The 14,287-nt window shown below is 36.5% G+C and overlaps 1 protein-coding gene across 1 annotated transcript in view; it reads right to left on the reverse strand.

Annotated features, from left to right (window-relative positions):
• Window positions 1–344: 344 nt before the first annotated feature.
• The window catches only part of BMPR1A (bone morphogenetic protein receptor type 1A), a 72,326-nt gene continuing 58,383 nt past the window's right edge, over window positions 345–14,287 (reverse strand). Inside the window, exons 5-13 of the mRNA XM_071564208.1 lie at window positions 12,767–12,869; window positions 11,445–11,544; window positions 10,561–10,660; window positions 9,652–9,796; window positions 8,362–8,554; window positions 7,815–8,112; window positions 6,827–7,002; window positions 5,955–6,085; window positions 345–4,971 (exon numbers count right to left, since the gene is read on the reverse strand). Coding sequence (XP_071420309.1) covers window positions 4,846–4,971; window positions 5,955–6,085; window positions 6,827–7,002; window positions 7,815–8,112; window positions 8,362–8,554; window positions 9,652–9,796; window positions 10,561–10,660; window positions 11,445–11,544; window positions 12,767–12,869 — 1,372 coding nt within the window. The 3' untranslated portion in view covers window positions 345–4,845. The remainder of the gene's footprint in view (window positions 4,972–5,954; window positions 6,086–6,826; window positions 7,003–7,814; window positions 8,113–8,361; window positions 8,555–9,651; window positions 9,797–10,560; window positions 10,661–11,444; window positions 11,545–12,766; window positions 12,870–14,287) is intronic.

Below are 14,287 nucleotides of genomic sequence, written 5' to 3' on the forward strand. Positions count from 1 at the left end.
CTTGCATATATGTTCAAATAAAAGTACCATTTAATCTTGACTTGCTTCTGGCTTTTCTGTAGAACAGGGATAAAAACCAGGAGAAGGAAACACTGGGTTTAGTGTTGTGCCCAAATTTAGTGCAAGGAATAACCAGCCTGAACTTAGAAAGCAGCAAATAATTCTGAACACCATGGACCAATAAAAGTGATCATTTGCATCTTATACAAAGACTGTGGGGTGAAAAAAACCAACCATAAACGAGGTGTTAAAAAGTAGGGAATTATTTAGTTACAATATTATGATTTCAAAGTCATTACATTTTAAGGCAAAATCTTATAGTAACAAAACACATTACTAATGTGTACTAAAATAAGGTTATTTACTTAAAAATGATACATTGGACATAATCTGTGTACAGAACAAGCAATTCATAGTAAACTCAATAAGGCACCTTCTAAAGCAGATGCTGTACAAAATACATTAGTGTGTTACATTTTTATAGTATTCTACACTTCTGGCATATAACACACAAGAGTGTGACCATTTGTCTCGTTCCACTCTTCTTTTATATTTTATTTACATCTTCTCTAGGTTAACTACAATGTTATTTATTCTTCTGTATACAATATAGTACATTTCATTTTGGGCATGTCATGTCAGAGCACAAATGTCACTACATGATGTGGACTTCTATGATTGCATTCAATGGTAAAATATTACAAAGCAACAATGACATTACATTTGTCAAAAAATCAGAAGTTCTGTGCACCCCACTTCTGCTGTACAACCAAGGCTAATGCACCACAGGTCCATAAAGCACCATATCGTGCAGCACTGCCAGCTATTCTCAGACATCACCCCTTCTTGGGATAAAAACTGTGGGCACAGGATAAAGGCTTTTGACTCAGAGGCACTGTCAGAAGGAGGAAGGGCTGAATCATTCCAGTAATTCACAGAAGATGTGCATGTGAGTTCCCTTTAAAAATATCTGCAATAGCAAAAGGTGTTTTTTAACTTTAGAGCTCTGCTTTTCAATTTTTAGACCATTAATATCCAGTCTGTGAAGGCAGAGTAGATTAAATGTATCCAAATGATTTGTATTATAAACACATTCAAGTGGTCACTTAGATCAAGATCTAAAATTTGATTGTAGACTACTATGGTAATGTAAAATATTGATTTTACAGTTTATTCAAGACCTCACAGAAGACCAATTAAGAAAATAATTAGGGAAAGGTGATGGATATTCGGAAAACTACGATTCTTGAGGAAAAATTACATTAAGTAAAACTCAGAATAAACTGAAAATGTAAGGCTACATTTTTCTGTAGGAATTTCATGTTTCTTGTGTTCATTTACAAGTCAACTAGGAACATAAAACGTTTCCTTTCAGTTACTGTAACAGTAGGAATTATATGAGTGATTCAAAACCTTTTCCATCTAACTCAAATTACATGGAGCGGGTTAAACAGACACACAAAATCCCTCCATTACGAGTGTTTAAGAACTTCCAAGGCACAGTCTTGATAGTCCTCAAGTATTTTCCACACACTTAATTTTTGCATTAAAAAAAGAAAGAAAACACAGCCAATTTTGGATGACATTCTTCAGGATGACAAATGCTTAAAATTCTGACCAACAAAGTAAGATTAATCACAGCGCAACAGAAGAATCCTGTTATCCTCCCTGACCTTAAAGGCTTCTAACTTTACAGCACTGCATAAAGCAACAATTTACCTTCAGAGTCTGCACTAAATGTGCTTAATTGTGTAAAAATTGTTGAGCAAGCTTTGAGCATATTTTTTTCCCCAATGATTTTTAAAATATCAGTATGGACACACTCAGGCTGCAATCAGTGACTGACTTTGCACAAACATAGATATGTTTCCAGTGCTTTATGCAACCACATACTTTAGTGATAACAGTTTGTTGGGTGTCAGGGAATCAAGGAAGCTCCTGTTCAGGACCATAAAAACTACATATGCACGATACATTCGAGTATGAACCTAGTAACTGAAGTGCTGAGAAATTGTGTTTAAGGCAAAAAGATTTTTTTTCTCTCAAAAATCATCTTTGCAAGCAGTTGGCTCACTGGAAATCAGTGTGTAAATCAATTTAGGTCCTAAGATGTCTAATCAAAGATAATCAGCCTTGCAAATGCCTAAACAACGGAAAAGAAAAGAAGAAAAAAATCACAAATTGTTGAAATTCATACTTCTAGCAGGGGTTTCCTGAAGACTTGGGAAAAATTAAGAAAAATATTCACAAAATAAGTTTACAGCTAATAATGATGTGGCAACTCCTAGAAGAAGTAACAAAATATTTTAAGTAGGAATGGGTTAAATTAAACAGACCTCCATACTTTGAAAGTTTAAGCTAGCAGGGTACCTACAGAAACATTTTTTCCTCCTCAGTGATAAAAATCCTAGAGAAGGAAAAAAAAGCTTATCCCTTACTTTTTTTGGCTTATACCAAACTTTTTTTAACTATCTGTGCAAAAATTACGCGTGAAGACATGATTCACAATTTCAAAATCATCCTGTATTTCTTGGCAGTGGACGGAGAACCTTTTTTTTTTATAAAAGCCCTTTATCATGAGGATTGTGGCACATTATCATGTATCTCTTGCTGTTTTCAAATAAGTTAAAACCGTAGTTGACACACTTATGAACTTCTCAGCCAGAATACATACTAATACTTAAAGGCATTACTAAACAAAAGTAATGACTTTATTTAAAAAAAAAGTCCCTCGAAATAGCTAGTTTTCTATAAAATACGTAGAACTGTTAAATAAAGTCTGTACATCACAATAGAAAATAAAAATACTGCAATCTTTTGCCTGACCATTTACATTATGGGAACTACAGAATTAAAACAAAAAAGTAACAAGTTAGAAGGTTGCAATTGTTCACAAATCACATCAGTTCTGCGTTACATTGTTTTCTAGAAGTTGTATTTTCAAGGGAAATTTAAACATAACAAAACAATCTCCATGTACATATTTAAAAAAAAATAATCTGGCATAAATCAATCTCAAGTTTTAACATTTTTTCATCAATTTCAGTATTATTCTTTGTCCGTTAAATCTCAACTATGGTGTGTGTGTGCATGTATCTAATTGTACACATGTACCTAGGACTAGGTGTTTGTTGGCTTTTCTTTTCTTACTAAAGCACAAAACACGCTGCATAACTTCCCTTTTTAAAGTCGTCAAGAACAAGACTTACAGTACAAAGTTCTAGGCACTTAAATTATCAAATAGATTCAATGGTTCCAATACTGTGTGTTCATTCTTCAGATGATTCAAGCTTCAGCATGAGTTATGGTATTACTTTCTAACTTCAAAGTAGAAGTGCCAAAAGAGTTACAAATCAGTAATTCTGCCTTACAGTGACCTCATGGAGGGTTCTGGCTTTTTAGCAACTTGTGTGAGTCAGTGATGAAAAGCAAGAAACTACAGTAGCTTCCTGTGCAGGCCAGAGAGTTGGCACAAGATGACCAAATTACACTTACTGTATCTTCATGAATTAATTTCAATGCCATTCCTCCCAAACGCGCTTAACCAGAACTTAAAACACCCACTGATTTAACTTGTCTCAAATCTTGAGTTTTGTAACTGTTCACTAAGTGGCCCATAGATGTGGCCTCCTCTGCGTTTACCTCAGGGCAACCCAGCTCAAACTTCTGCACGTTGTGGATCTTCAACCGTTCACATATTCAGTTCTCCTGGTCTTGATCTTTACTGTATTCTCTAACTTTATGAGCACCCAGTGCTTCCTGCCTTTCCTCTTTTGCGTCTGCAAAACTTGTTCACAAGCCTTTCAAAACTTATCTCCTGCCTTGTTTTGTCAATGAAAAAGCATGCTTGTCCAGCTGACAAATCCCCCCCTTTATGGAGGAGTTCAGAGTATGGCAGACACCTGTCAGTGAGTCCCAACAGAGCAGAAAAGCAAAAGACACCATCAGTGGTTTTTCTGCTACGGCAAAAATGCTGGTTGCATGTGGCATTTTGAAAAAAATGCCAAATTTCATAGTCATCCAATTAAGGAGCTCACTAGACTAAAAGTGAGATGACCAAGGCAGCCTCCTCCTCAAGAGAGATTGTTTCAAGCTCTTTACAGACTTAGGTAGGCATTCCTTAATTGATTGATGGTTCACATTTTTGCAGTTCTCCTTTTGTTTCTCCAAAACAAAAACAGAAATAAAACTGAGATTTCAGAGGATAACTCAATGGCAAAGATTCTGTAGCAAATCTCTGATTGTAGAGCCACAAAATGCATGGAGCCCTGATCACAGAACTTTGTTCATTTTTAAATGGTTTCTTATATATTCCAAATGACAGCAAAATAATCCTGGCACACACATGAAGGCATAAGGAACTGTTAAACTGAGTAGTATCACAAACAGATTCAGAACCTACAGGCTGTTTCACAAAAACTTGGTATGGACTGACTAGGGTTTATCAGGTAGAAGGCAAAAAAAAAAGCTTATATTCTCCATCTCTGTTGAATCCATATAGCTTGTTAGGCTTTCACAGAAAGCACTGTAATCTGAACATTCAATTCAGTACCCAGAGTTTTACTGGAGACTCACTAAGTATGACTGAAGTCCCAATGCAGCTCAAACCAAACCAAACCGTGTATTTTATCAAGGCTGTCCATGTACGTAGCATGTAGTGTATAGAGGCTCTCAGCATCCCAGTCCATGAAGTACTGAAAGATTTGATTAGCAGCCTGTAGAAGTGTGCTGAGAAAATACACTGAATCTCAGTTATTTCCTCTTTCCTATTTCTATCTTCCTCCCCCACGTTGGAGTGAGAAGATCTCGGAGTCCAGCTTTGCTCTCCAAAGCCAATTTCCTATGTCAAATCTTTACATCTTGTGATTCCACCATCTTGGCAAGTGTCTTCTTGATCCTCAAGGCAGTGAGCCTTGAGGCAGGATTATGAGCCCAGCATTCAGACATCAGCTTCAGTATTGCTCTTAAACACTGTAAAAAGAAAACCAAAAGAACTGTATTGTAACAACTGCTTGATCTGAGGTACACAATTTTGGTTCACTATCAAACCCAAATTATAGAACTCTTAAGTTCAAACGCACAACTGCCACATGTTCTGCAAAAATGTTGGTAGAAAACTATTATAGACAGATCTACTTAAAAAAACCCAAACCCAAGATCCACATCCCAATCCTTCTTTTCCCTCCCCTCGCAGCCCAGTATTACAGCAGCTGGAACTAACTGAATTGTTGATCTAATTTCCCAAAAATGCATTACCATAACTTCTCATTACAACTCAAAAACAGCGGTACAAAAATGACAGCAATGAACAGAAAAATCTCCACTTTTATGTTAGGAAAACTGTAGAGAATTTTTTCACTGAAAATGAACATGTGACAACAGTTCTTTCAGCAGTCAAAAAAAAAAAAGAACACTAAGAAATCAAGGACTTTGCCATTGCATATTGAACTTGCTACATGAAATAGTTATGTGTATGTTATGTGATGCCCTAGAACATAACAGTATAAAAGGAAGACAAAAAAAAAAAAGAAAAAGAAATAAAAAAAAAGAAAAACGGGATATCCCCAAAGGAATCGCTTCATATTCCATGGAATGCCTTATGCCACAAACCAATATGCTATATACATGGAGAATAATAAATTCATTTAAGTTTTAGTTCCAATCAAAACTCTGAATACATTCCACTATCTAAAAGAAGAGATCTCAAGCAGAGCAGTATTTCTACACTTGGATGCTGCTTAAGGGTACCTTCCCCTCAGATCACTGAAAAGATACATAAAAAATACCATATTTTGAATTAATTTCAAGCATGTCTTTCTCCTGTTGGTGCTCTGAGGTTTTCAAAATATCAGAATGTTTGAGTGCAGCCCTTATTTTACAATGCTATTTATTAAAATAAAATACCCCTGCACATTAATGAACAAACTGCAGTGGCTTTCCCTTTCAGCACTCACTTCATCGCTGTTCCATCTGTTGGACACGACCGGGCGCAGGCGCTTCACACACACCACTTCTCTCATGTCCTCGTAGGAGGGATCGTTTGGCACCATGTCGTAATATGGCAACTGATACTCTTCAACAATACCTGCAGATAATGGTGAAAGATCCAAAACCATTAAAATAAATCTATAATAAACCTACTCTCAAGTATCCTCAGCCTGGAGCAAAAATTAACTCAGCTTTATGCCAAGTCAAACCCACCACACTGTTTTGTTTTACTGGGATAAAAATCTGAAATTTTCACAACAATCAGACATTGACCATAAAAGCTCCAATATTATGTTTATTAACTTTAACAGATGCAATAATTCCTTGCAGTGCCTTCAATTTTGATACCCAGTATAGCATTTGGCTTCTAATGCCCTGCACACTACAAAGAAGCACAGAGAAAGTGTAAGTTGGAAGAAGAATACAGGTTAAGATGTCTAAGGATACAAAATAAGAGTGAAAACAAAAGCCAGAATGAGTCACAAAAGTACACGTAAGGAGAAAACTGAATGACACCAAAATGCAAGAAATAATTCTGTATTATCAATTACATTTTAGAAGTTTTACTAACAGCACAGGGGTGAAATACATCTGCATCCCAACATTTCTCCCAAATCAGACGCTCTGCTTTTTCAGCAAGGAAAAAACCTACTAAGATGTTTAACACTAACAACCAAAAAGGGTTAGTTCAGTGACTTGCAAGCCGTTCTCTGGACAGACCGTTACTACTGCGTTTAAAGAACACAAGCCTCATGATATAACAAGCCTGTGATATTATTTCCTGTTGAAGCATTGTGAAGGTGAGGCAAGATTTTATGCAGAATATTTCAAAGTTTACCTCCTGTGACACAGCGCCGAGCCATTTCCCAAATGATCAGCCCAAAACTGTAGATGTCAGCCATGATGTACGGCTGGAAATGGTTTTTATTCAGGCTTTCATCTAGGACTTCTGGAGCCATGTAACGTTTTGTTCCCACTCTTGTATTCAAGGGAACATCAACTTCATTTGTGTCACTGTATGGAAACATTAGGAAGTTAGTGAATTGTGGATTATTACAAGACAAGGTATGAAATCCTGTATAATGTAATCATCACTCTGCTAAGCTCCCATTTACAAATTAAATTCTTTCTTTCTTTCTCAATACTATACTTACAAGACATTGTACTTCCCTGGAAAAGGTTATCTACAAAAATCATAGCGACTATGGTAGTTGACAGTTTACTGTTTCTTTTGTAAGACATTGAAAACATATAGAAAAAAATCATTAAAAGCCGCTATAAAGATACATTATTTGGTAACAGCTCAGAAAATTATTTGCAAAGGGTTATGCCTTCTTTCAGGCTCTGTTGGAATAAAAGACAATTCTCTGGCTTCATAAAACTTAAAATTTGAAATACTTAAAAATACTATTATAATATCACTTCTTGAATTAAATTTCAACTCCCTTTACACTATATTACTATATTATTATACTATAATAATATTATAATAATAATATTATATAATATTATAATATTATACTATATTATTATATTAGATTAATATAAAAGGACAGTTTTGAATAACAAATTAAATGATCTCCTCTTCCTTCTCTCTACAAAACTTTCATTTTCCATAAGAAGAGTATTTTCAATGTTCTCTTAACAATCTATTTTCATCATGGTGTCTACCAGGATTCAAGAAACAACACTTCACTGTCAAAACAGAAAATAAAATTAAAGCATGCAAACAAATAATTTCCTCTTCATTTCAAACTGGGTATCTGGTGCATTAACTAAACAAGTGGCACAAAATTTTTCCCATTACAGAGGATTTGTCCATTTACCTGTTAAACTTGACTGCAAGACCCAAGTCTGCAATGCAGCAGGTTCCATTTTTCTTTATCAAGATGTTTTTGCTCTTCAGGTCCCTGTGTGCAATGGCAGGCTTGCCTTGTGTCCCATAAATTTCTGTGTGCAGATGGCACAGCCCACAGGCAGCAGAATAGGCCAGTTTGAGGAGAGCCCTGTTGTCCAGCGTTGTGCATTTCAGGAAATCATACAATGATCCATTTTCATGATAATCTGTAATCAAGTAGAGCTGTGTCCACGAGCCAGTGCCTTTAATATCTGCAGCTATGAAACCTATGAAATATGTAAACAAAATTACTATTTATTTGTACATAAACTTTCTATGCAGCAGATATACATGTTTCCAAACAAGAGCAGCAAGAATCTGCTCTTTTCGTACCTTTTTATTAGCACACCTTGAGGAATACCCAACTGGTTATTCTCCAGAAGCTGCCACAGACCCCTCAAGCAACCCACTACGAGCTCCTCCTCCTCCCTCCCTCACCCAAGCCCTCCAGTAGCCAAACAATGATACTTCCTTACCAAGGATGTTTTCGTGACGCATTAAAACAGTTTGGTAAATCTCTGTTTCTCGGAACCAACTGGCTTCTTCTGTGGTGAAAAACACTTTGACTGCCACTTTTTCACCCCTCCATTTGCCCATCCACACTTCACCATACCGCCCTTTTCCAACCTGCCTCACCATCTGAATTTGTTTGGCAATAGTGCGCTGAACCTAATGGAGATTAAAAAAATGACAGAAGAAAGAAGAGGGTATAAGGTGGAGGAGAGAAACCCAGCAGTGAACACAAAGTACCTGACCAAGCCAATTTTATAGCTTGGATTGCTTTGAATTTTGATACTATTACAAAATTTGTTCTATGCAATTTTCCACTATTCTGATTTTGTCCTCATTATTGCTGCCTCCAAAGTAGAATTGTATAACAAACCCTGCAAGATTTAAATCAGCTCGACTTTGAATTGACTTTTTGTATGTTCTCTTGTATTCTGTTTCCTTCTATTTTATTTATTTAGTTTCATTGGCTGGTTTTTATGTGGGTATTATATAGGAGAGTGAATCAAAAATTATGAACAACTATCACAAATTATTTGGGTTGGAAGGGATATTAAAGATCACTTTGTTCCAGCCTCCTGCCATGGGCAGGGACACCTTTCACTAGACCAGGTTGCTCAAAACCCCATCCAACCTGTCCTTGAACACTTAAAGGGATGGGGCATCACAACTTCTCTGAGCAATCTGTTCCAGTGCCTCACCACACTCATAGAGAACGAACTTCTTCCTAATAGCCAATCTAAACTACCCTTTTTTAGTTTAAAGCCATTTCCCCTTGTCCTATCACAACATGCCCTTGTAAAATGTTCCTCTTGGGGTTTCTTGTAGGTCTCTTTAGGTACTGAAAGGCTCCTATAAGATCTCTTTGAAGACTTCTATCAGCCAATAAAAAACAAATCTATTTTATTGGTCAGTGGACACTAATAAAATAAAATCTTTGAGTTTCCTCAATTTGATACTTGCATTAGCCATTCCTTGTATTTTTATCTTAATGTCTGTAGGCCTCAAGTTTCCTTTAAATTTTGCTGATGCCAACAGATTTCACAACCTATTATCTAATTCTGCACTTCATTTTAGTTAACTATGGGAAGATGGGCTTTAAACATGTTCAGTTTGTACTTCATCTTTGATAATAATTGCATATAAACCACTAACATTCTGTATGGATAAACTGCTTTGTTCTAGGCATTAGGTACAAACCAAACTCTGTATGTAATGGAGACAAATTCAGTGAAGAAAAATCTTAGTTTATGATTTACCAGCAATGGTAGTCCTGATCCACTCCCAGAACTCTGTGACTGGTCAATAAGGTCTTTTAATGACTCCCCAGCTGGAATAAATGCCTCATCTTGTTCCAGATCACGATTATAGCAGTGCCTTTTTGCCATCGACTTACAGTAATGCCTGCAAAAGTAACAGGAGTTACACTCTTCAAAATATGGAACAAATTGATCTGGGGAAGGAGCTACTCAAATGCAGAGGTTTCTTACAAGAGAAAAGTGATGATTAGATTTTGCTGTATGTTTTTTCCCCCTAAAATGTAACTTAAATAGCTTTTTCACATTAAGAAGTTGTTGCAATGCATGTACAGGTACATCACTTGACTATGAGTCAGGTGGAAAACCAGCACTGGAATACTCAGCTCACAGCCAGTGTTCCCAGCATAACATCCCTTGATTCTGGTTTAAACAGGCTGGATCTTGAATCACAGCAGATGAGGCTGACACATGAACCCTTTCTCTGAAACTGCTGGAACAATGAGCACCTCCAGCACAGGGCAGGAGCTGACAGAACCACCTGAATGAATTGCCATAGCTCAGCTGGTCAACTATTTTGTTTTGAAACAGCAGAAAAAGGAAAATCTCCAAAGTAGGTGGAATTTAACTGTCAAAAGTGGCTGAAGTTATGTGTAGCTTAGAATACTCTAAATACATTGGAGCCAGAAAAAAGGATCAAATTCACTTAAATTCTCTGCTGTAAACATTTTGCTTTACCCAGCAATCCAAACTGCCACACACAGAAATGTGAAATTAAATTACAATGGCTTCCAACCCACACATGAGAAAGTGATTCCATGAGAAACTGATTACTTTCACAAAATAACTGTTCTGTTAACACTGGATTTGCAAAATTAAAAACACTGCCAAAAAAGAAGGTGCTTTTCTTACTTGTAACAAAAGCAACTCAATAAAATGACCATGACAATTATGCAGACTGCCATAGAAATCAGCACTGCCATCCAACGAATGCTGCCATCGAAAAGTCCATCTATTGATAAAAAAGAGAGAAAGAAAAAAGAAAGGGAAAGTTTACAAAGTCTATAAATTAAACATATACTGTAAACAGTTTACATGGGTACATTTTCATATACTGTGTATTGAAGTAAGTATTCATAACAGAAAAGCAGAGAATTTCATTTGGATGACAACAGAAAGGAAAAAAAAGGATTTAACTTGAGATTTTGAGTTACTGGTTTTGGTTGACTCTTGTTAGTTTGTTCTTAGAAATACAAATGAAGGATTTCCAGCAGTAAGATTCTGAGAAGGTATAAAGCAATAGCTAAACTAAAGCAGCTTGCCAAGCAATGAATAAGTAAGCACATGAAAACAAACTATTTTCACCAGGAATAACAGAAAGAAGAGAATGAATTTACAGTAGAGAGCACTTAATAATGCCAGAACACTTTTTTATGATATATTCATAATGACAAAAGCACCGCAGAGATTAAGAAGAGCATTTTAAAAAAAGAACAGACTGTGGAAACAAAATAAAAACAGATCAAAATATGAGTACACTGAGGAAGAGAATACAAATACCATGAATGACTGATGAAGGAAAAGATTAACTTGAAAGGGGCAGAAAAGGCAAACTGACAATAGAGGATAAAATGTAGTACAGAACTTGATATAAAAACTACTTAGTTCAGAAAAAAGCAGAACTGTGCAATACTGTAATTACATTTTCTCCTTATCTTTAGCTGTTGATCAAGAAGAATAGAAACTGCATGGATACCATACATGAGCAGCAGTGTGAACATACAGGAGTTGTTTACCTGTACTATCAAGAGGTGGTAGCGTTGGCTGTAAATCCTGATTGCAGAAATCAGTACGACAGCACTCGATCGTCCGACGCGACTGTGCTTTGGGCGAGTCCTGCGGATGGAGAATTGAATAAACATTCAGATTCTGAAGCTAAAACAGGGACAGGTGATGCTACAGCTGCAACATAGCACAGACAAGAGTTGAAGCTATTTTATTTACAAACACTTCAACCACACCACTGCATGCATGAGGAACACTTTGCAGTGGCAGACAGGCTTCAGGTAATCTCTGAGTGGCACACATTCAATGTTACATTTTTTTATATTTCACGGAACTCTTTCTACTTGGTGAACAAAAAGAAATGGTTTCAACTTAAGTTGTTGTAAATTTTTTAAGCTTACTCAAGTCCCATTAACAATATGTTAAATAAATACTGCTCTAAATACAAATAAACCTCAACCACTTTAGAAACTTTTCTCTTGTACTCATCATACCAGCACTGTTTCCTTTAAAAACATATTCAGAACACCATTTAAAAATGCAGGGGCATGAAAATTAAATCAAAAGTAAGGTATTAATATAAAAAAACAAGAACAGTTTCAAGAGGTCATCATGACACTTCAGGTCTGATTTGCACTAACCCTAAGCACTCACAGCAATGACTGAAGCCAACAGTGCTGCTAAAAAGCAGTGCCAGTGACAGCTGTGGTACATAGAAACTCAGGTGCTGGGAATTTAACAGTGAGTACTTGAAACGGTGATAGCATTGAGGTGGGCAGGGGGAGTGGCTCAGTGAGCTCTGCTGCCAGCTCCATTAGTATCCTCAGGTGAATCCCACCTGGCCCCATCTCAATCCTTCTGGATTGCAGGGGCTCTCTTCTGCTCCACAGCCCTGGCTACCGGCTCAGGGGGCTGGTTGCCCTGAAGATACTGTTGACAACTGAAGGAAAAAAAGCATTAAGTACCTCAGCCTCTTCCTCATCCTTGGTTACAATGTTCCCCTCTGCATTTGATAAAGGATGGAGATTTTCCTAGGCCCTATTTTTATTGTTGATGTATTTATAAAAATACTTTTATTATCTTACAATGAGTTTCTCTTGCAGAGAACTCCAACAAGCTAAGATTCTATTCCCATCTTTGCTCAAACACCATCAAGTGTTCTTTTGCCACTACTCACTCATGACTGCTGGGTCTCATCCTTCTCAGCTGCAAATGGCAACATGTAAACTTCTACAGTTGCAGTGGTAACCCACATTAGCTTAAATTACTCATGCAGCTTCCCTACATGATCTCCACAGAGATCTTAAGTTCTAATGGCAACTCCCTTTTTTACCTTGCACTGGAAGTCTGAACCTTCATACTTCATGCAGCCAGAAGCAAGTGTGGGTTCTCCATGTTCATCTTCCTCAACGATAGCAAAGCAGTGCCCATTAGTTCTGAAATAAATATATCACTTGTGCTTTACCTGCATGTTTGCTGTTTAATATGCAGCATTTGTTGACCATGAAGCCATTAAGAACACTAGAATGAAAACATCTAGAAAAATTCTTTAACACAGTGGCTACCATCCAGTTTGAGAACAAAAGACCCACACAGGATTCTCAAACAGAACACAGAAGGATGCTTTCTCACAAATATTCTGTCTTCTACTTCCTCACTCCACTTCAAGACTGCTCATACCCAACCACAGACTCCCAGCTGTTTAGAAACAACCAAGGGGATGGAAAAGCAGACATCTAACTAAAAAAAGTTTACTGATACAGTTTTATAGGTGAAAAAAAATAAAAATCACTCGTGTCTGTTCATGAAATTGCAACAATAAACTCTCAAACAGAAGTGATAGAGTGTTTCAAGGTCTGAAGCTCACATAGCCTTTTCCCACATAAACTCTCTCAAATATTCAGCCTTTAGGGCAAAACAAACAAACCTCCAAACCCACTTTCTAAAATTGATTACATTTTTTTAAAGGGGCCTCCAAATTCCTCACTATCTGTTTATAAAATTGCTTTGATTCCTATACTACATGAAAATGTCAACAATATTTGTAAGGAATGCCAAATCAAATTGTAATGGTAGGCCTTTGATTTCAACACCTGTAAAACTAAGATTTTATTAAGAAAATCAAAACTGATTCATTTTCTCAGCACAGATACTAATGGAAACAAATCTAAGAATAATTTTGCTTACCCAAATCTATTTAAATGAATATAAAGAAATGCAAATTCGGGAAGCAAAATGCCATGAAATACCCTGCACATGGACACTGCATAAGTGTTATTAATTAACAGCTTTATCATCAGAATAATGGCCTATGTAGTCACTAGCTCAGACAAAAAATTAGCAAGGCCTATACTGACTGCACACACTAGGGGGCAATAAAAGCCAATAAAAATATCACAGGACTAGAAAGACAAAACCCTGGAACATTTTCTCAGTGCAAAACTGTGTTTGTAAGACACTACCTGTGCTTACGTTTAAAAAGACAGCAGTGTTTATTCTGTCTCCTTGTGTTCCATAAAAACTGCCTTATATACCAAGTGACAGCTTCAGAGAGACTGAACACTATGTGTTAAATGTGAAGACTCAAATTACCATAGAAAGTGGTATGTTTTCTACTATGTATATTAATTCTTATGGCAGAAAACAAAAGGCCCTCAAACATGAACTACAAATGAAAAGGAAAACCAAGGACATTTTATGACATGAAAAAACACCTTAAGAAAGCACAAAATCAGAACACGACTCTGTTAGGATTCTTACATCTACCAAAGATAAAAATCCCCTCCTGTCCATACATGTTCACAGACTTCTCTTTTTTCCCCCTGCCTTCCTTCCTAGTCTGTAACTAATGAAT

The sequence above is a fragment of the Pithys albifrons genome, chromosome 9 (genome assembly GCF_047495875.1).
Source record: "Pithys albifrons albifrons isolate INPA30051 chromosome 9, PitAlb_v1, whole genome shotgun sequence".
NCBI classification, from domain to species: Eukaryota; Metazoa; Chordata; class Aves; order Passeriformes; family Thamnophilidae; genus Pithys; species Pithys albifrons.